This window comes from Phyllostomus hastatus, unplaced genomic scaffold, assembly GCF_019186645.2.
Source record: "Phyllostomus hastatus isolate PE091 unplaced genomic scaffold, TTU_PhHast_1.1 phas_contig_57, whole genome shotgun sequence".
Taxonomy (NCBI): domain Eukaryota; kingdom Metazoa; phylum Chordata; class Mammalia; order Chiroptera; family Phyllostomidae; genus Phyllostomus; species Phyllostomus hastatus.
Genome location: NW_025333912.1, coordinates 3,847,075 through 3,870,465, shown reverse-complemented (window position 1 = coordinate 3,870,465; position 23,391 = coordinate 3,847,075). Strand labels below are relative to the sequence as shown.

Sequence of the window (23,391 nt, the reverse complement as noted above, 5' to 3'; positions counted from 1 at the left end):
CCTTTTGCCACCCTTACACACCCTGATCAGGGACCAAACCTGCAAGCAGAGCATGTGCCCTGACTGATACTCGAACACACAATCTTTCAGTTTCTGGGATGATGCTCCAACCAACTGAGCCACAGCAGCTAGAGTGAATCTATCTAATTCTTAACTTGTACTACCATCACCCTAGACCAAGACATCACTCATCTAACCTAATGCAGTACCTCTACTTGGTCCCTGTGCTTCTATTCTTACTCTCCTGTATTCCGTCAGAATGGACTTACACAAAAAATGTGAATGTTACTAAATTTCAACCCTTAAGTAAACTTCTTTTTAATATATGTAATGAAATAGGAAGTACATATGAAGCACTAGACAGAATTGAAACTGGAAAAGTCAGTGTTCATATTGCCTGTCACTACCAGAACCAATAAACAGAGACAAGGATTGAAGTCTTTATGGGTGATTTATTCAGATGCTGGTGATCTGATAAAATGGTGGGTTATGTACCCTCAAAAACAGTCTTAACATCTCATCTCAAGCTGACATTTTTATAAGGAGAAGAAAAAGTAAGGGTTAGAAAAAAACTGAATCAGACAAGAGTTGCAGCCTGGGACTAGCACTTCTTTATTTGTTGGACAACAATTCTTTATCTGCATCATGGACATTCCCTCCCTGGAACATAATGGTTCAGATACCACATCTGTTGCTTGCAGATCCCCCCGGGGCACAAAGGCTGAAGTGCCTGTCCACTTCCTAGAGTCACATAGGTCATGCATTCCAATTCCTAGAGTAACAGCTTTCCACATGCATTAATCAGTTAAGCTTATTGACTAAGGACTAAAATCTTTAACTCTTCAGATCCCCTATCAGACTGAACTTTCAAAAACACAAACCAGATGAGGCCATTCCTCCATTAAAAGTTTTTGATGATTTCCCTTGCATTTAGAATAAAAGACAAACTCATATCCTTGCCCACCAACCCATACATGATCACTACAACCTCATTTTCTACTTTTTTACACACTCTCTGCTAGATATTTTTGCCTTCTTCCTGTTTCTAAAACACACAATATTTCCCCCTCAGAGAACTCAGCAGGATTTTGAGCTCTATCTTCCCTATTTTCTCAATCTCTAAAAAGAGGAGTGCCCCAGGGCTCAGGGCTCAGACTGTTTCTATTTTCCTTCACAATTTACAAAGTTGTTTGTGCTGGACCTAGGTAGTGTGTCTCAGTGGATTGAGCGCTAACCTGAGGACCGAAAGGTCATAGTTCGATTCCGAGTCAGGGCACATGCCAGGGTTGCAGGCTGGGTCCCTGGGTAGGGGCATGCAGGAGGCAACTGATTGATGTATCTCTCACACATGGATGTTTCTCTCCCTCTGTTTCTCCCTCCCTTCCCCTCTCTTTAAAAATAAATAAATAATATCTTTAATACAAAGTTATATCTCCTGCCCTGACCATTGTCTTCAACACAAGACTGCTATGTGAAACTACCTACTTGACATCTCCATTCAGATCCTCAATAGCCATGTCAACTATAACATGTTCAAATATGAATGCTTGGTACTTCTGCCCCTTATTCCCAAACACATTCTTTTTCCTAGTCTTTCCCATCTCAGTAAATGACAGCACATTTTTACCAATAACTCAGGCCTTAATGTCTCTCTTTCTTTCAAAGCTCATGACTAGTCCATGAACAAATATTCCAGGCCAAACCATCATGACTGTTTGCCTCAACAATTGCAGTCACCTCTTACTGATATCCCTGCTTCCGTTCTTAAATTCCTGCACTGTGATCTTTGTCCACAGAGTGTAAGAGTCATGCTTTTAAAACGAAAGCCAGTTTACAACACCTGCCTGAGGCCCTCTAGTGATTTTGCCCTTATCACTCAGATAAGCCTAAAGTCCTTTCCAGGGTCCAAAGGATCTGTCCCCACTATCTAATCAATATCTACCTGATCTTATCTCCTACCTTTCAACCCCTTCTCATTCAGCTCTAGCCACACTGCCCTCCTAGCCTTCGCTTATTCCCTTTGCCTGGACTGTCAGATAACCATAGGGCTCTGCCCTCACTTTCTTTCAGATTGAAACTGGAAAAACCTGCATTTGTGCTGCCTGTCACCCACCAGACCCAATAAGCAGAGATAGAGATTGATCTTTATGGGCACTGTATTCAGACGGCAGGTGACCTGAGAAGATGGCCAGTTTGTACCCTAATAGACTGTCTTAAATTCCCTTTTAAAGTGATCCTTTTTATAAGGAGAAGAAAAGTGTAGTTAAGGGGTTTGGAATTCAGGGAAAAAGTTAATCAGATAAGAGCTGCAGCATTCTTTCATCTGTGCCCTGGGTGGTGGTCTTTATCCGTGTCTCGGGTGGTGGACATCTCTCCTTGGAGTGCAATGGCTCAGATACCATCTTGATTGCTTGCAGTCCTCCTGAGCACAAAGGTGGGAGGGACTGCTTATGGTTCCCTGGAGTCAAGGTAGGTCATACCTTCAGTTCCTGAAACAACAGCTTCTTACATACATTGATTACTAAGCTTATTAGCTATTTCCTGAAACTAAAATTTTTTCCAACATTTGAGTCCCCCACCAAGATCTCCGTTCAGACATCTTAGAAGAGAGGCATTCCCTGCCCACCTTATATAAAATTGCACTCTCTTCCCTGTCTTTTCCCTTACCTTTCTTTATTGTTCATATCAACAACACTAAGAACAATATTTATATAGCACTTACCGTGCCAGGTGTCATTCTAAGTACTTTACATTTAACCCTCACATTACCTTATAAATTGGGTAATTTTACTATCCCTCTTTTATAGATGAAGAAACAGAGATACGTGGAGGTTAAATAACTTGTTTCAAAGTCACAAATCTAGTAAGTGCTAGAGCTAAGATTTGAACCTAGGCTATCTGGCGCCACTATGTGCTTTTAGCTACTACATTATTTTGCCTCCTTGTAGCCCTAGTCAGTACCATATTTGTTCATTATCTCTCACTCTTCCTACTTGTTTCAGTTATTGCTGCATAACCAAACATTTCAAAACTTAGTGGTGTAAAGCAATACATTATTATTTGTTGGTAATTTGGGTCAGAAATTCAGGCAGGGCTTGACTAAGCTACTCTTCTCCACTGGGCGTTAGGTGGTGTCAATCATTCAGCTGCATTCAGCCAGTAACTGGGCTAGCCTGGAAAGCACTTGATGGCTTCACTCACATTCTGACACTGTAATGCTCTTCCAAGTGGTTTATCTCTTCACATTTTCTCTTATCAATCTGTAGTATTGTTGAAGCTTCTTTAGAGCAGGGCATCTGGCTTCTCAGAGGGAGAGCTGGAGCTGCCCCATTGTTTTTAAGAACTTAACTCGGAAGTCCCAGAACTTTATTTCTGCCACATTTTATTAGTTAAAAAAAGAAAAAGAAAAAGAAAAAAATCACAAGTGTAGGCCATACTCTGGGGAAAAAGAAACAGATTCCATCTCTTGATGTTGAGAGTGGCACTTGTATACAGGAAGGCAGGAGTTGATGGCTGCCATCTCTGGAGATTATATTCCACGGCACCAGAGTGCAGGTTCCATGAGAACAGAGACTCTTGTCTGTTTTGTTCATCACCATGTGTCTCTAGTGCCAAGGACAGTGCCTGGCATATAATAAGTGTGGAATAAATGTTTATTTAATCCATGAATTTAGGGGATGGTCTGAAAAGATCAGAAAGAGTAGGAGGAAAATCCAGAGTCTGTCCCAGGAGTCTAGAAAAATAAAAGGGACAGGAAAATAAGACTACTCTTTTTTTCATATTTAAAAGTTTTAAAAAAATAAGTAAAAAGTATATTCAAACTACATTTGTAAAGTTCAAACAGTGTGATATTGCATAAATTATGTGACTTTTTCTTCCACCTTTGTTCCCAATTCTCCTCAGCATTACTCGCTTTTTAATGTATCCTTTCAGAGCTAATATATAAATATACAAAGACAAGAATGTATATCATACTTCTCTCTCTCTCTCTCTCTCTCTCTCTCTTTCTCTCTCTAAAAGACACACACATAGCTCTGACTGGTGTGGCTTAGTGGGTAGGGCATCATCCTGCAAATGAAAAGGTTGTAGGTTCAATTCCCAGTCAGGGCGCATGCCTGGGTTGTGGGCCAGATCCCTGTTGGGACCCTGTGAGAAGCAACTGGACAATGTTTCTCTCCCTCTGTTTCTCCCTCCCTTCCCTTCTCTCTAAAAATAAATAAATAAAAACTTTTTTTAAAAGATACACACATAATATACAATTAGTAGATTACAATATATGTGACTCAGTATCTAGTATTTTTTTCTCTTAACAATCTAATTTCCAGATCATTCCATAGTATCAACACAGATAGATTTATCCTTTCATTTAAATGGTTGCATAAAATGTTTTCATTCTTAGACTGTACCATTACATTTTAAAAGTAGGAGGCGACTACTGGTGTCTATAGACCTGAAAAAGTAGAGATTACAGTGTGGGATAAGGAAGATTGGGAGGTCAGAAAGTAAGAGGTAGAAAAGCAGGTCACAAAGAAATGAGGACAGAGGAAAAAGAAATTAAAAGATGCGATAGTCAGGAACAGGATTATATACTGAGGAATAAGAGTAACAGAGGGGTGGAGATTGAAAATACCCAAGAGTTCTTTCTTGCAGACCAGAAAATATCCCAGCACCTCTACCTGCCTTACTATGATCCTCCCTCTGGATCCCAGGTCCTCTGGCTCATGTAGGAGTGGGTCTTGGACCCCTCTGGTGGAGTGAACCCCCCAAACCTAGGTCAGGCCACTCAGAGAGGCTGCCTTGTGCCATTTTAAGAAAGTGGAAGATATTGTAGCACAAAGGTCCACCTCCTGCTTTTCACAGATAGGAAACTCAGCCACACAACAGTGGTTTCTCTTATATTTTTTTGAAATTTCAATGAAAACTTTATATAAATAACATCTGAAAAATGTGTTAAGAAAGAAATAACTGCTATGCAGTTTGGGCATTAAAAACTAACATGTTAAAAAAAGATCATGCACGAAGGAGAGGGGATAATAATGGAGCAAAGTCTCTAAGGGGATTGGAAGGGATCTTTGGTTCAGGTGGAGAAATAATCCTTGAGAAGGATAGAATACCCCTTATAAGAAGGGAAGGAAGGGCTGCAGGTAGATTTCATAATCGTGTCTGGCAGGAGTCAAGGAAATTCCTTCGTAGTGGTCTCATTTTCCTCAGAAATGTAGGAGGCAAAGTTTATTAATTTTTCCCAAAGGGATGGGGTAGGTAGAATTCAGTAAGATGTTAGGAGTGTGGGGGTTGGGAATATCAGGGAATGAGAATTGGAGAAATTCAGAGTGGCAATTTTAAAAGACTGTTTTAGGCTTAGCAAGATCGCCTGGGTCCCATGGAAGTCCCGACTGAAGTTGGACACTTTTGGTGCACTGGTTCAGTTCTCAGGGTTACGTGATTTCCAGCACTAGTGCAGAGTGGACTGGTGCAGAGTTGGTTGAATTGTTGCAGACTAACGGTTTTGCAGGTGAGCGAAGAGGATCAAGGAGACATTTCACTTGAGGGTGCTAGTGAACGTGATAGACTATTTATGCCAGGAGCTTCAGACCCTGACTACTGCACACGTGTCGTTGGTGGTCTGAATACAGGTTTGCAGGTTCAGCGATGGCACGCTGCCTAGTAGCAAAGAGTTCACCACCAGTGTGCCAAGAGGGGCGGCTCGGTTCGCGCTAATCTTCATCAGAGGACTTGGGTGAGAGCTGAGGAGGAGTGGGGTTGGGGCTGCGGAAAGCAGACTGTCCTGAAACTGTGTGCCGGGCAAGCAAACTGGTTTTACTCATATCGTATAGTGGGGAGCCTTGTAGGAATCGTAGGAAAGACCAGTTCATTTCCTCCAACCCTACTCCATCCTTGGCGGTCGCAACTAACCAGTCCAACCCGCACTTCAAGGCGATAATGCTATTCGCAGGGGCGGGAAGCGACCGCCGTTAGGGTACAGCCCATACGAACACATTAAAGATATGTAAGCTTTTTCGCTGTAAAAAGTAGCGAACTCAGCCTTCTGATTCTTGCAGCGTGAGGTGGTACAAAACGACCGCAACTACCAACCACTCTCGCCACTAACAGTCACTGCAGTAGTTAGACCCCTGGCGACTCTAGGTTACGTCATCGCCCAAGTCGGTTTCAGGACAGGAGACTCCGCCCTACCCTAAGACTGGGGCAGTGCATCTGAAGACTCAGCTCACCGGGCTCTACGCCTCTTGGATAATTTTGATCCATATCAGACTCCGTCGGCAGCTAACTCCACCTACTTCCCCAAGCAGTGCCCTGCCGCCCTGACAGCTGCTCACCTCCCTGCGGCCTCCCCCGGCCGGACGCCCCGCCCCCCGTGAATCAGCTGATCTCACGGGCTCCCTGAGCTGCTAGCGCGCGCCGGATGCAGACTGCTTTGCTGCCGTTGGAGCGTCAGGTGAGCTAGCGCGCGTCCATCCCCGGGGGCCCTGCGCTTCCGAGGGCTGACGGGCCTTGGCCTCCACTGTGCCTGGGAGGCGGGGTCTGGGAGGGAGGCAGAGGCGCCGGTTGAGGCCCTGGAGCGCTCTGCGGAGACTTGCAGAGAAGGTGCCCGCGTTTTCCCAATCCGGCATCCGACCTACGGCTTCCCTTCTCCCGGGCCCCAGGTGTTTGCACTCGCCTTGTTTCTTCTCTCCCAAGATGGGGCGCCCCCGCAGTGGTCTCAGTTGCGTGAAATTCCTTCACGTCCCCCTCTTCCCGGCTCCACCCACGCCGCCTTCCACCCATTCATTCATGGGGATTTATTGAATGCTCACTCCAGGTGCTGAACAGAAAATCCCGGGTCCCTGAGCGCCAACAGCGGTGAGTGTACCAGGTGGATTTGCCCCAGGATACAGATGGCAGTGGAGAGTGGACCGAGGGTTTTGGTGGCTTGAAAAGGTGGTTGCGGAATAAGAAAATGATATTAAGAGTTAGTAGTTTAGCCAAGTCCTTTGGTGTTTCAGGTGATACCACAGGGTGGTAAGTTCTTTTGAGATGCGAAGACAGGAAATTAACAGGGGCTGTCTTGAGGAAATAGTTCTGATGCGAGGCTGGTGTTAGGAGTACTCTTGGGTATTAGGGCTGCTTTGGAGACGAGCAATTGTATGTTGGCAGAAGTGTTGTACACGAATGCATAGCCTTAAGTCTATTGCCTTTTCGATTTGTTGGTGGCTGTGAATGTTCTTTAAAAGGTTTTACAATTGTGTGATGTGTACTTATTCTGAACAGGTATAAACATTCAGCAAACTTACTGGCTCAGTATTTTTTCAGTTTATCATTAATATGAATGGTTTGGAGTGACCATTTGACCTTTGAGTTAATGTATACTTAAAAGAACTTAAATCAGTGAAAAATTTGCTTTTGCAGTAAATTGCAGTATTCTAATCTTATTAATATAAGCATAATGGTTAAGATCATAGGATTTGGATCTGTATATATATCCACTTAACATTAGGAAAGTTACTTAACTTTTTGGCCTCAGTTTCCTTATCTCTAAATTGGGGATAAAAGGACCTTTCTCATAATAATATCTTGATATTTAATGGTTCATGTATTATATATTACAGTACCTGGCACATGGTAGATATTCAATACATATTAGCTATTTTTATAGTTACTCTTCTTTCACTATACCATGAACCATACTAACATTTTTTTCCTAAATGGTGGGAAAGAGAACTTAATATTTTTAGAAAATAACTATAATTCACTTTTTAAAGTCGGGATAGTTTCCAGATAATTTTATGATACATTCTTATATTAGAGAAAATACGATTTCAGGGTGATCCGTAGTAACTTTGTTATTCTATAAAGGTATTTTGAAGTGGAAAAGATGCTGATGGAATCTATACCTAGTTTAAATTTAGTACTTAGTTTGCAAACTAGGATTATTGACAGCTTCAAAGTTCATAATTAAAGCAAAAAAGTTCAAAGCTGTTTCGCAGTGTTAACATTTGAAAAGATAATGATGAAGGAAATAAAGTACCATGGCCCTGACTGGCATGGCTCAGCAGGATGGGTGTCATCCTGAAAACCAGAAGGTTGCAGGCTCGATTCCCCTTAGGGTCACATGCCTGGGTTCTGGCAGGGTCCCAGTTGGGGGCATGGTTTCCAGGAACGCTGTGAGGATTTTAATGACTTCTAAATCATTTAGCATTTTTTATAACTTTGTGGAATTAAACCTACCACGTATTCCAGCTGTATTAGGGATACAGATTTTTCTGATAGTTTTTTTTAGACCTTTTTTTCTTTTGAATTCTTCTCTATTGATGACCAAACAGTTCAGTCATCAGTAATGAAAGTAGTAAATTTTATAGGATACCAGTCTTTAAAAAAATGCATGATAACCACAAGTCATATAAAAACAAACTATGACTTGGTGCTATTTAGTATTGCGTTTATTTTTCTATCCCTATCTACTGTTTCTATATTTCAATGGCGCTGTCTTATGTCTTGATGTTTGCCCATATCATGCAATTGGTAGAATGGCTGTGAGCAATTGACAAAGTAGCTGAACTAAATTGATCTATATGGGTAGAGCAAAAATATTTTAAAAATGTAATGAGTACTTTTTGGGGTTCTCGTTGAATTAGTTTTTTATTGTAGAGTCCTTTTGTGAAAAAAAAAAAAAAGGGACAATTCTCTCAACTCCTATGGGGAAAAAAGACTAGGCTGTTTAGTAGAGTTTTAGTTGGCTGCCAGTCAGTAATGCTTAGAGAGGTCAGCTTTAGTCTCATTAATTCCAAAAATTGATCAACTCATGTTTCCCTTATTTATCACATATTATTTAAATATTTTTCTATGGAGTAATCATACAGTTCTTCCTAATACCGAGTTCACATGGTCTCCATATTAGGAAGGTGGTGGTTATACCTAACAGTGGCACCTGGTGCTTTCCTTCTATAACCTGAATTTTTGTTGAGCTGAATTCTTAATTAACTTGGGGCAATTGCCCAAATAAACATGTAGCAAAGACCACTATAGCAGCTCTTAAAATGGCAATAAAGTAGAACAATCCAGCCTTACTTTAGTAGGGAAATGGATAAACTATGGTTTATTCATGCAATGGAATACTATCCCCTAGTATAAATGAATGAATTAGAGCTATGCTTTTCAACATAGATACATCTCTAGTCCATAATATTGAATGAAAAAAGCAAGTTGCCAAAGGATATATACAGTGTGATGAATTTATGTAGAGTTTTAAAGTAATATAGCATACATTGTTTATTGATACATCTATATCTAATGAAAGTCCATAAAAGTATAAGAACATACAGGGAAATAAGACACATTAACTTAGGAGAAGAAAGGTTTGGACAGAGCTCCTTTAGATCTCCCATGAAAATATGCTAATATCTGTCAAAGCTGATAGATGCATAGATTTCTGTCTTTTTCACAGTTACATATGATTAAGATGGTTTATGTAACTAGCACTTTAACATTTTTATTTATAATCAGGGCCCTCTCCCAATATGGGCTTTCCTTATTTTATTTTCTAGTCTCAGGGTAGTTGACTCTGGAAAAATAATTATTTTCTCCCTCCAATAGAAAAAGAATGTGCCTGTGCAGCCACTGTTTAAAGCTTTTCTAAGGCAAAGAGACCGACCAATTATTTAGTCAATTTTACTTTGCTGTTTGACTTGTGCTCCTGGGGAAATGCTTTTCTTAGGATATGAGAAATGATCTTTCTTAAGAGGCTGCAGGGGAATTTAAATCCTAGAGACTCTTGGGAAATATAGCATATACTGATCATGAGCTCTCAAAGTATTGCAGAGCATACTGACAGGGTGACTCAGATACAAAATTACCACAGATACCACCTGGTTATGCACACTCAAAGTTTGGGTTGGTTATACATTTTTAAAAGATTTTATATATTTATTTTTAGAGAGGGGAAGGAAAGGAGAAAAAAAGGAGAGAACCATTGATGAGAGAGAAACCTCAACCAGCTGCCTCTTGCACGCACTCCCTGACCAGGGCGAACCTGCAGCTCAGGCACGTGCCCAACTGGGATTTGAACTGCGACCTTTGTTTTGTGGGATGATGCCCAACCAACTGAGCCACACCAGTCAGGGCTAGGTTGGTTACATTTTATTATAATGTGGTAAACTTCAGCTTATACTGTGAATGCAGGTGTCCTAGTTGTTGCTCAAAGAAAAAAGTTCTCTCTTTTTAGGTATTAATAAGTAAACCCTATGACAGTGTGTTAAGTGGTTGAGTAGTGGAGTGAACAGTAAATTTAATAGCTGATCCATAATATGACCTCAGTATTTAAACTTGTGAGTTAAACAGTATTTTCATTTCTAGTCAAGAATACCTGTTACTAGCATATTCAAAATAAGTGAAACATATCTCCAGAGAAGTATTTTTTTGGCAGATATCCTCCCTGTTCAGTTTTGTGACCCATTGATGATCTTGAGCATTAGATGTTACTGATGGGTAAAGTAAGCCAACATGCTGGAAACTGTGTTTCTGTAATATTGCCTTTAAAAAAGTTGCAGCCATTTTAATAAAAGCATAGTAGCAAAATATTAAAGGAATAAACAAGTTGTGTCAGAATTATACTGCAACATGTAATAACAGGCACAAATTATTGCAGTACCTAGGACTTTGAAATTCAATCGCTAGTATTGTATCTACCAACATGTTTCATGGGAATTTTAGTAATCTGAAAAAAAATGTACTTTTAAAATATGCAGTGGGTACAAAAAGGAGCTTAATGGGCATTGCTGAGCATTTATGTTTACCTTCCACCCATGTTTACCAGCTCCCTCCATGGGTAATATTCATTTTAGAGTATCGTATTAATAATTTTCAAGGTGAAAATAGTGGGCCATATAAAAGACTGGTGTCCCTGATTGCACCAAAAACTGTCTCCAAGTAATAAGGAGAAGGGGACTATTCTTTCCTGTGTGTCTAACTGTTGTGAAGTGACATGAAATAAAAGTGTCTTAATTTTTAGGAAATACCATTAACAAATTATGTATGAGAGTTTCTATTATGAGATGACACTTTCCTTTTGTGTCTAATATTGACTTTTATTACAAGCACTAGAAATCTTCTATATTGTTTGGAAGTTTGTGGACTGGAACCTAAGATCAAAGTCTGTCTTCCACGGATTACTCGGCTTGTACCTGGGTGGTTGCTGTGGGTACAAGAGTATACCAATACGTCATAGTTTCTGACCTCTAGAAGTATATGATATATTTTGAATCAATGACTTAGTGCATTATCTCATTAATAATAACATTGTAAATAACAAGTCTTTTCGGCCAGCTTACTGATTTTATTATTCAATGCATTAATTTTCTGAATCACTGAACTCTATCTAGGTCAGGATTTAAGAGGTTGGTGAATTTCTGTAGTGTTATCAGGCAGTGTTTCTACTGCATCAGTTAAGTCTGAAAGGACTGGAATTTGAAGTGGCCTTGACCTTTGTGGTGATTGGTTTGTCAAGGCTTCACTGCAAGGTGAGTGTTTCTTGACCTACAGTGGTGTTGGTGGAGGCTTTGGTGATAGGATATGCAGGAAATAGCAGTTGCTGGTGTTTAGATTACTTGTAAATCAGGTGGTTGAGTCAAAAGTTTTCTTAACCTGTGTGTAAACATATTGCCTGAGCCTCTAAAACCAAACATTTGTTAAGCACGTACCATGTGAGAATACCATAATGTCTTAAATTATTGTTTACCACATTCACAGTGTAAACTCCAGTTTACTACATTGCAATAAAATGTAGTCAAACTTTAAAAATAGAGTGTAAATGACCACATATGATCTGTACTAATTTCATATTGGATTCACTCTATGTCCAGTTTTTTTTGCAGGGCATTATGATGCAGTTTGCCTCTATTATTATTTTAATTGTCTTTATATCTTAATGTCTTGCTATTCAAAACACTAATCATTACTTTTGTAACTACAATTATTGCTATTATTTTACTATTTTAATCAATACACCTTTTTTAAACTAGTAAGTGAGACAGGAGAATAAGACTGGAAGGGCCCCACTTTGCGAGTGTATGTGAGCTTTCTGTGTATTGACGGTAGTCTGCTTTAGAGAGAGTCATTCTTCTAGTCAGAAAGACAGAGCGTACTAGCATGTAAACTCTTTCAGAGCAGGCACTTGTTTCTTCACATAGGCTTAGTCTGTCTACAGATATTTATTGAGTACCTGTGATATATCAAGACTATGTTAAATATCTGGGATATAATAGGGAGTAAGATATTTTTTGGCTTCTATGACAGTTTTAGATTAGCAGACCTGGAACATAGTAGGTATAAAAAATACATGTAGTTTTAGCTATTGAAATTTAAACATTTGAAAGTTCGTATATTTATGACTTGCAAAATTTACCTTTCACTAAATTATTAAGGCAAAAGGACTTTGTCCAGAGAATATAGTTTATTAGAGATGAGTTTATACACTCCTACATGACTTAATTTTCTCTTTGCATTTGGGATAATAGTCTAATAACACATTTCTCTTCCCACTTAAAAATTATTTAGATTCTCCCTTGTTCCTAAAAAAAAAAAAGTTAAGGCAGTTTACAAAAATGCATAAATATGGCAACATAAAATAAAGAAACAGAACAAATGGAGCCAGGAGTGAGATTCGAGTACATAGCACACCTACTGTAAAGTCCTAGTCGCTTACAGGTGTCATCTTGTGGGACTGTTATCCTCCTACCACAGAATCTTTAACACTGCCCGTACCTACCTTCACCTGCTGTTTCCTTTCTTCCTTTTTTTTTTTTTATTTTATTTATTTTTAGAGCGAGGGGAAGGGAGGGAGAAAGAGGGAGAGAAACATCAGTGTGCGGTTGCCTCTCATGCATCTCCAACTGGGGACCTGGCCTGCAACCCAGGCATGTGCCCTGACTGGGAATTGAACCAGCAACCCTTTGGTTCTCAGGCTGGCACTCAATCCACTGAGCCACACCAGCCAGGGCTGTTTTCCTCTTTTTAAACGGCAGATCCTTCCTCTTATGAAAGATCAATCCCACAACACATGTTTCTGTTTCACTTTGTCCAGGACTTGGTTCTGCCTTGCATCCTTACCTCCCTTGAATCTAGGGTCAGTGTCGTTGTCCTGCAAGCATGTTAGATTATTTCCTCCCAAAACACATAAAAAACCTGCCTTTGATCTTCACATCACAGCTATTGCTTCATTTCTCTGTTTGCCATTTCAACATTTTTTGCAAGAATCAATAACATGAACTTTAATTTCATGTCCTTTCCTCTCATCCTACTCGAATCTGATTTTCAGTCCTCTCCCATATGCTGAAACTGTGTCCATGCTCAGTAACGGTATCTGTGTTGACATACCCATTGGGCACTTTTCAGTTCACATTCTGTGAGATCCCAGCTGCATTGACCTAATTGACCAGTCCTTTCTGCTGGAAACACTCTCTGCTGTACTTCTGTGCCCACACCAGGCTCATGTTTCTTCCATCTCTCAGGCCACTTCTCACTTCAGCCTTGTTCCTCATCCTATCCAGCCCAAGTTCAGGAGCTCCTCACAGCTTGACCGTTGTCTTTCCTTTCTCATAATACGCAGTACAATGATATTATCCCTTGTCTTTATTTCAAATATTATTCACATGACTTCCCAAGTTTATATCTGTAGCTGAAACCTTTTTGTCTGAACTCCATACCATAGATTCATCTGCTCAATTGATATATACTCTTGGATTTCTCACAGCCATCTTAAACGTAACATAAAAAAATTTACTAGAATCTTAATGCCCACTTCAGAAGGCTCTCTCTTTCACTCTTCCCCATTTTAGTAAATGGTATCTCCAACATAGAGTTGCACAAGCCAGAGCCCTGGCTGGAGTAGCTCAATTGGTTAGAGTGTCATCTGTATACACCAAGATTGAGGATTCAATCCCCGGTCAGGACAAATGCAAGAATCAACCAATGAATGCATAAGTGGAACAACAAATGGATGTCTGTCTCCCTCTCCCTCCTTTCCTCTCTCTCTAAAATCAACTTAAAAAACATAGTTGTTCAAGGAAGAACCTAGAGATCATTTAAAAAATATATTAATTTATTTTTAGAGAGTGAAGATGGGAAGGAGAAAGAGGGAGAGAAACACTGATTGGTTGCCTCTCACATGCCCCTCCCCGGGAACCTGGCCTGCAACCCAGGCATGTGCCCTGACCAGGAATCTAACCAATGACCTTTCTGTTTGCAGGTGTGCACTCAATTCACTGAGCCACACCAGCCAGGGCTAGAGATCATTTTTGATACCCCCTTTTCCTTTATCCCCCACCTATGTCTAATACTCACAGGTCTTAGTTGTTCTAGGACAAAACACCCTTTAACTCTTCCCACCAAATTGGAGGCCTTGTCTGAAATTAAAAAGCTCAGGCCTCCTTTTTCCACTGAGAAGATGATTCAAATAAGTATAGGATAGTCTTGCAAAATTAATTTGTACACTCTATGTAAGTCTGTTTACCATAGAATTGTCTTAAAACTTTTGAAACAAGTGTAAATTGTCACCATTAAAATAAATCATTAAAGCACTTACAAAATGTCTTGTAAGCAATGCAACTTCCTATTGTACTCTCCAAGATGAAGTTGATGTTAAAATTATGTAAAAGAAACTAATGGAAGTATAAAATAGTTAAAAGTTTGGGACCCCCCACCAAAAATAATAGTTGTTATTTTAAAATACAGGTTCCTAGTTCCTTTCTTGAAACCTTTGAGGCAGGATATGTTTTGAAATTCAGAATTTTTTTATCATTTTAATAAGGTGTATAAGCCACATATAACCCCCCCTTAATAAGGTGCATAACCTCCCCTTCCCATGGTACCTTTGGTACTATCTCATAATCATATTAATATGTCTGCAGCAAAACATACGACTATTCACGCTACAGGGGTCAACATTAAATAACCTCATATTAGTTCAGATCAGGTTTTGCTATCAGATGAGTTCAGGTCAGATTAAATTTTACCACCAAAAGAGTTATGGAAAAAAAAAAAAGTTTAGCTTTCAGAGTGTTTTGGATTTCTGGTTAAGGAATTATAGACTTGTGCATGGTTTGTAGCTTTCTTTCTAGCAATAATTAGGACATATATGCCAGATTTTTTTTTTTTAGGACACTCCCAGATCATGGGGCTAAAACCTTATATATCTTCTGGATGTACGAGGTGGCTTATTTTTCAGTTGAATGTAGCAGTAAGATGCGTACCAGTGGGATCTCAAAGTGGAGTCAATTCTTTAAGAATCAAGGTTGGCTTTTTGTGTTAAAGAGGCATCTGAAAGTTTAATTACTTTACATTTCACTCTGAAAGATAATAATTTGAAGTATAAAGTGGTATGCTTTAAAAACGAAGCTGGCTTTGTTCTGTGGCTCATAGATCATAATACCTGGAGGAGATGCTAGTCTGTTTTGCTCATTTCACAGATGTCATTGATCTCTGGAAAGGCCACGCAAGGCACAAGAGGACCCCACATTTTCTGACTGTTGTACACAGCTCTTGTGTCAGAGCAGAGTACAGGGATCCTATCCCCCAAAGGAATGTAGAGTAAGAACCTTAAAGCTCCCCTGAGGAGGAATATCCCCAGAGGAAGCTTCATGATTAGGCAATTTTATAACAATTGGAAACATGAAGCACTGAAAGAGGAAAAGGCAGTTTAAATGCTTTTTGAATGGCTGAGGCAAGTCTTACGGATTTCTTGGAGAGGGGATCATAAAAATATTAAAAAAAAACACACAAATTTTATGTGAGGTATAACTTTAAGATATAAGCTTCCCATAATATTTAGCTTCACTATTCCTTCTTAGTTATGTTTCCTTTGCAGTCTTTTTCTTTTTCTCATTGTCGTATTTGAGTTTCAGGCAGATATTTCCTGAAAGAAGCCAAACATTAAATGCCATTAAAACAAAATGAGATAGATCTATAATAACTGATATAGAAAGATATCTATGAGAGTGTATTAGCTCCCTTTCTGTTGCTACTGTAACAAATTATTACACACTTAGTGGCTTGATATAATACAGATTTATTACCTTACACTTCTTTAGGTTAAAAGTCCAGTAAGTCTCTCCGGACTGAAAGGAAGGTGTCATAGGGCTGCATTCTCTCCTGGAGGCTCTAGGAGATCATCTGTTTCCTCGCCTAGTAGCTTCTAGAGGCCACTCACGGTTCTTGGGTTTATCCCCCTCTCCCTGCCCAATCTTGAAACCAGCAATTGTAGCATCTCTCTAACCCTGTTTCCATCCTCACATCTCTTTCTCTCCTTCTGCCTCCCTCTTCCACTTTTAAGGACTCTTGTAATTATCTTGGGTCCACCTGGATAACCAGGATAATATCCCTATCTCAAGGTCAGCTAACAACCTTAACTTCCCTTTGCGATATAACCTAACATACTCACAAGTTGTGGGCCTTAGGATAAGGGCATTTTTGGGATAGTTATTGTGCTTTCTATATATAGTAACAAAAGAAAGTTGTAAAACAGTTTGGAGAGTTTTAATTCCCTTTGGATTTGAAAAAATGAGTGGTGGTGAGAAATCATGCTATAAGGTGAAATCCCCCTTAAAAAAACTGTATTCAAAAATAGGGCACTAAAAGAGAAGAGAGTTTAACTGTTTTATGCAATTTCCCAAAAGATTCCCAACATTTGTGAATGTCAGGCAGGACAAAATTCTATTTACATATGGTTAATCAGTTGTAAAGCTTGCTCAGGCACTTCCACACCCTCCCAGAGGAGTTCTCAGGTTTCTGTTGGGTATTGTTTAACTCTAATCAAGGGAACAGTTACTTCTTGATCTCTGATAGATAAGCACAAGATAGATATAGCTTCAGAATTTCTCTGTATACCATGAACTGTACATTTTACATGAAGTTAATTACTATCACACATAAAACATAGTGTCACTTAATCATATTTTATCAAATTAATAGCATTTATTAACTCTATTCAGATATATCTTTTGTTTACATAGTACCCTTCATCCAACTTTGAATGATTCAAAATAATTCTAAGATGAATATTAGGTCGAGAGTCATTTCCTCCAGGTATACAGATGGGAAACTGTAAGAATTCACAGGCAACCTGGAGTCAACAGATGGACCTTACATCACTCCTGCTGCTATGGGCTGTTTCCAGAGCGCAGTGACCATGCCACATCCTCTGCAGAAAAATCATACGTTCAGCCCCAGTATTTTTGTAGTTCACACAAAAAAAACCTCACTGCCTTTATTTTCATGAGTTTTGTTGCCCTTAAATGTGAAAATTTCTTAGTTGAAATGCACTGAGCATTTGTCTGCCTGTTTATATTTCTATCTCTTTCTTAAATATTTCATTTCTGAACTGATGGGTCATGATATTTGTACCGTAATTTTTATATGGCTCCTTTCTATTCAAGGATGATTTTAAAACATATTTCATTCTTCCCTTTGGATTAGGTTTTGAATTGAGGTTGATTTTAGGAAAATACTGCTAGTTCTAATAAATGAAAAACTTCCTGTTTTAATAATGTAATTTTTTGTGTACATTCTGAAAAATACAAATTAAAACTACTTAAATCTGATACATTACTGAAGATATTTTAGGAATTCTTACTTAATTAGTATTTAAATGTTCATGTGTTCCAGAGGCATTTAAAAAGTAACCTCAATGTTTATGAAATGAACTTAACACATTGAGTTTTCAGATTGAACTGCATTCTTTATAATAAAAAACAGACTAAAGTTTGTTGCCTGACAAAGGACAACTTAATTGTAGCTATCTTCCTTTGACATTACTTTGGACAATCAACAGGCATTTTAATAAGCTCAGTGGACAGGCTCAGTCTAGATATTCCTCTTTGGCAGGCAAGATACGAAATAGTTTAAATAGTTTCACTGCATACTTATTGCCCAGTGAATGTGCACTTGTCAAAGGGCTTCCTTTTTTTTTCTTCTTCTTCTTTTTTAAATCTGTGGGATAAAATAGCACAGTATTATTTTACTGTTCTTTGTGTGTTACCATTTAGGTCTTTAATTACTGTAAAGAGGAAATGATTTGGTGATGGAGTGTTCCCACTGACCCATGGACTCAAAGAAGAGAAGGTAAAACCATTCTTTTCTTCCTTTCCCATCTTTCTAGGAAAACACAACAAACAAATCCACACATGTGTAGCTTCTTTTCACTTTAATTTTCTTGTTGATAGTTATTAAGCAGGAATAGTGAGTGATATTTTTGTGATTGGTAAAGAGAGAAAGATAGTAAAATAAAGCTGATTAGTGATCAGCTTTGTTGCTAGTTCCTTTCTTATGCTTACAAGGCACACAATGTCTTCATTCCACTAAAAAGCCTTTGAAAACATAGTTTTTTCTCACAAATAATTTCAGGTTTTTAGAAATAGCCTTATTAATTGTAATCATCATCTATCTTTAGAAAACTAGTCATGGGTATTTTAAAAGAAAGGTTAAGTTTGTGGCTTCCCTTCCATGAAACCATGGTATGTCTAATTATAATTTAGAAAAATATCATTTAGCAAAAATTACTAGGTATTATGAAATAAAGAAAACCAAAAAAGTTTGTTTCTTATTAAAATATTGGCATCAGTATTCTATAAAAAAAGAATATGAAAAAAATGTACTGTCAGTGGTGACACAGAAAAACTTTATGTAACAGAAACCCAGGGTATCTTAATATGCCCTTTTCTTAGAAGGGCTGGCAGTTAGGATGTGGTCGTTGTTATGTAGCTGTGTGTTTCGTGTTCTTTGAACCAGAGTTATTAGATGGATAGATAGAATTCTTTGGCTAGAACATGAGAAAAATAGGAAGGATTTTATTGGTACCTGTTATAAATTTGGTTCTTAAAAATTGTAATGGGGGGAGGGGAGTATAAGGGGATTAAATAGTAATGGAAAAACATACAATAAAGATTAAACTTAAAAACTGTAACAGCAATTATACACTAAACTCAGTATAAAGTGAAATATGGATCCCTGTTGCTTCTATCTTTCTTATCAAATACTTTTTTTACCACATTTAAAACTAAATTTTAAAATAAGATTTCAACTTGGGCCATGTTATAATTTTAATATCTAAACAAGGAATTAACATATTGAGAATTTAGATTCTTAACTTTTTATGTTACTAAATCATAAAACTTCAAAAAATAATCCAGGTTTTATTTGCTTTTTAGATAGAGATAAATAATATGTGGGTTTAGATTATCACTGTTTATATAACTAGTTTTATCTTCACCCCTGTGTCATAACCAAAGCATAAAATAGGTGCTAAATTGTCTGACCTGGTCTCCTATTGTGCTGGTAAAAGTTACAAATCTCAGGAAAATATTAAGAACAAAAGATATAACTCTGAATTGCAGGAACATTTAAACAATTTTTCTTGATGTCTGTAGCTCAACAGAGGCAGAAGGATCCAAAGAAAGAGGCCTGGTCCATGTCTGGCAGGCAGGATCCTGCTCTGTAGCACCAGAGAGACTGCCGGGCTGGGGAGAAAAGGCAGTTCTCCAAGCAGCCCTTGGAGTGAAACATGGAGTTCTTCTGACTGAAGGTATTGAAAAGAATGGCTTAACAAATACTCTCTGAAACTTAACAAATGCCTGAGTGTTTAAGAGCAGGTAAGAGAGTTACTGGATGGGTGTTTGTAATGAACTTTGCTGGAGCTTATATTCTTTTTGTTTTCGAAATATGTTCTTATTCCCTTTATCAGGAATCAGATTAATTTTTATATTTAAGATATATCATACTAAGAATAAAAGGGAGAAGGATAGTTTTTCAATTTTATAATAATAAGTATATAAAAAATTAACTTTTTTGCAAGATTACCTATCCAGAGACTCTTTTGCTATACCTTTGTTCATTAAATGTACCAGAATAATAATACTAATAGTAGCTAATGTCTATTAAACAATTTTATGTGCCATCTACTACGCTAAGCACTTTATATGTATTATCTCTTTGGGTCTTCATTAGCTACTGTTATTATCCCCACTTCACAAACAAGGAGGCTGAAGGTCAGGGAAGTTAAATAATTCTCTAATCACGGCTAACTACATGCTAGAGTGTCAGAGTCAGGACTGGAACCCAGAGTCTTAATTTCAAAGCCTGCTTTTTAAGCCACTTGGTTATACTGTCTCAATAATTTTTCCAGGTATAAATAACAGCTCATAGGAACTGCTAATAATAAAATCTATAAATCTGTAACAGATAGAAGTATAGACTAAAATTTATGTAGAAAGTTGTCTTTAATTTTAATGGCAGTTTACCAACTCAGTTGTGGTGAATTTGATCTGGGCCAGAACTGCCATCAACTTCACTAATTTATAAATTTCTTCTCTGTATGCATTTATTAAGTATTCAATGATGCTTTGGTATTTTCCTTGGAGACACTAAGTGAAAACAAATTCTAGGAAATAAAGCTTAAATCTGACCTTGGTGGTTTTATGGGCTTAACATGAATTTTTAAAACTTTTAAATTATTAAATTACTTGTTTGTATAATATAAAATATTAAGCTAGAGTTTGGCAAAAGCCTTATTTTAAAAATGTGAACTATATTTAATACCTGCATATGGGCTTAAAATATATAGTTCTTAAGCATATATAGGTGGAATTCTATTATTGTTTTATTAGCCCTTCAGTAAAATATTTAGGAACCTTCAAGAACATAATATCTTTAAGTATGTAGAATCATACCTAAAAGGCTGGGACAACTGAGGGAAAACTTAAAAAAAAATGGATAGCCTAGCACTCTTTGTGCTGAAATTTTACTGTTCTGGTTTTTAAGTGTCAAAGTTTGAAAAAATCTTCCCTGACAGAAGTGTGTAGTTTGAAATGGAAGGAAGATCTCCAGTGCTATCTTTTTTTGGTGAGAAAATGGCACTGATTGAATGCTGGAAATTTTCAAGTTTCTTTGTCTCTATTTAATTTGACCATTAGCTCATAATTCTGTGAGGACACTTCACTGATTCACTATTTTTTCAAAATTGCCCGACAAATTTCTCAGAATGTATTCCTATTGTTAAGCAGCAGACAACTATATATTACATATAACATTTAAAAATTACACATCATGTGGTACAACCTGCAGACAGCCACATCTTGTTAACGCTGGTGCTTTCTGTACAACCTGGAGGTATATAGCTAATTTCTTAATTTTGGCCAAAATAAATCTCTTAATATTTTTATGCCATTTCATAAATTTTCTGCTGCTCTCACTTACTGAATAGTGCATGTTGTAGATATTAACAAATGTGTCTTATGATTAACAAATTTTATCTTCTGTTTATTTTACCTTGTCATGATCATTTTGTCTTTGAACGGTTGGACTCTGCTTTGGTTCCAGCCTACAATCACTGCTAGAGTTTGTAGGATGAATCTGAAGGAAAGGAGTAATACCCTTCATTTGAAAGTAGCATTCTACAATTTGTAGAAATTCTCACTATATTTCAGAATGTTAAAAGATGTTATTTATTAAAAGATGAATAAATCTGGAATATTATATGCTTGAACCTAATCTCTGCACTGTGCTTAATTTTTAAAAAAATCCTATTTTGTTAAACCTAGAGGGGATTAAAAGTTTGCTGATAAAATTTCTAGTTAGTTCACTAACTCCTTTCCCCCACATTTTTTTTCTTTTTGTTTCAACTTTCAGATGGTGCAGTCTACAGCTTTGGGAATCTTCCCTGGAGAAGTGAACCAGCAGAAATTTGTCCAAGTAGCCCCATTCTAGAAAATGCGCTGGTTGGACAATGTGTCGTTACTGTGGCAGCAGGGAGTTTCCACAGTGGAGCAGTGACAGAAAGTGGCGTAGTATACATGTGGGGAGAGAACTCTGCTGGCCAGTGTGCGGTAGCTAACCAGCCGTGTGTTCCAGAACCTAATCCTGTCAGCATTTCTGATTCTGAGACCACTCCCTTGTTAGCAGTCAGGATTTTGCAGTTGGCATGTGGCGAGGAGCACACTCTGGCATTGTCAATAAGCAGAGAGATTTGGGCATGGGGTACCGGTTGTCAGTTGGGCCTCATTACCACTACCTTCCCCGTGACAAAGCCACAGAAGGTGGAACATCTCGCGGGGCGTGTAGTGCTACAAGTTGCCTGTGGTGCGTTCCACAGCTTAGCACTTGTACAATGCCTCCCTTCCCAGGATCTGAAGCCAGTGCCAGAAAGATGCAACCAGTGCAGCCAGCTCCTGATTACTATGACTGACAAAGAAGACCATGTGATTATATCAGACAGTCACTGTTGCCCATTAGGTGTGACCCTGTCAGAATCCCAGACAGAAAACCAGCCAAGCACCTCCATCAGCCCCGCCACTGAGACCCTTGACAGCCAAGGAGAAGGATTTGAGAATGCTCTTGTAGAAAATGATCTGCCTATAGCTACCAAAGTGAGAGTGGAAAATGTTCAGACCACAAGAGACAATGCCATTTCCTCCCAAGTAGACATCATGGGAACGACAGAAGTGTCTTCTGCCAGAAATGTACCATCATACCCTAACTGTCAGGCAGTAAATGAGTACATGCAGAAACTGGCAGATCACTCAAAAGGAGAGAATTCAGAGAACGCTGAAAAACCAGTGCCATCCCAGGTACCTGCTCAGTTTTATGATATAAAGCTATTTCTGAGTTGAACCATCTGAGTTTTTCTTTAGAAACTTCAAAATGCCTAAGGCTTGGTAGCACTTTTTATTTTTTGAATTTGCCTATAAATCTGTCTCATAAGCCCAGATATGGAAAAACCTAGATTAATTCAAAATGACACTTTATGTTCAAATTCTTGCCTTTTATGATGTTCAAAGAGGTCATACTGAACTTCTTTTATAAGTAGCAAAATTCTATTTTTTTCCCCTTAGTACTTTTCCCCCCACAGCTAAAGTACTGCATATTGGTGGGCCCTTGAATGGTTTAACAAAGATTCTGTTATAGTACTGAAAGAGTTAGACCACCCGGTGCCAGCAAAGCCAAACATTAAACACCAAGAACTGTGGTGGAGAAATATTGGCTATTATGAATGGCACCATTCAGGAGAACAGGAAGCTAATGATGCAAAGCTGGAGCTCCCTGATGATGGCATGTAGGTTACAGATTATACAGGGCCAAATCACAAGACACCATGGGTTAGGAGGTTCAGGGTCATGCTGGGAGCTGGTTGTTCGGAAGTGTGGTAAGAGTAGTAAATCATTTCTTCAGATCTTGAGAACAGTTCTGAGGTCTCTTCTGGTGTTCTTCTGTCTCGTCTCATGGGAAAGTAGCCAGGTGGTGGTTCCACATTAGGGCTTGGGAGCTGGAACAAAACTTAGGTCAAGATGTTATCTTTAGCCTGCCAAAGGCCAGATCTTGTGATCATCAGTCAGGTCTGGGCTCCCTCAGGGGTTG

General features: G+C 38.5%; 1 protein-coding gene across 5 annotated transcripts in view; it reads left to right on the top strand.

The window, feature by feature from the left end:
* Positions 1–6,382: 6,382 nt before the first annotated feature.
* The window catches only part of ALS2 (alsin Rho guanine nucleotide exchange factor ALS2), a 77,241-nt gene continuing 60,232 nt past the window's right edge, over positions 6,383–23,391 (top strand). The window contains exons 1-5 of one of the 5 annotated variants that reach the window (XM_045847594.1): positions 6,384–6,454; positions 6,818–6,858; positions 18,030–18,105; positions 19,410–19,564; positions 21,667–22,604. In XM_045847594.1, the coding sequence (XP_045703550.1) occupies positions 18,086–18,105; positions 19,410–19,564; positions 21,667–22,604 (1,113 nt within the window). In that variant the 5' untranslated portion in view covers positions 6,384–6,454; positions 6,818–6,858; positions 18,030–18,085. Of the gene's footprint in view, positions 6,455–6,563; positions 6,859–18,029; positions 18,106–19,409; positions 19,632–21,666; positions 22,605–23,391 lie in introns of those variants that run through there. The other 4 variants (XM_045847596.1, XM_045847597.1, XR_006786699.1 and 1 more) reach the window with 4 other exon arrangements.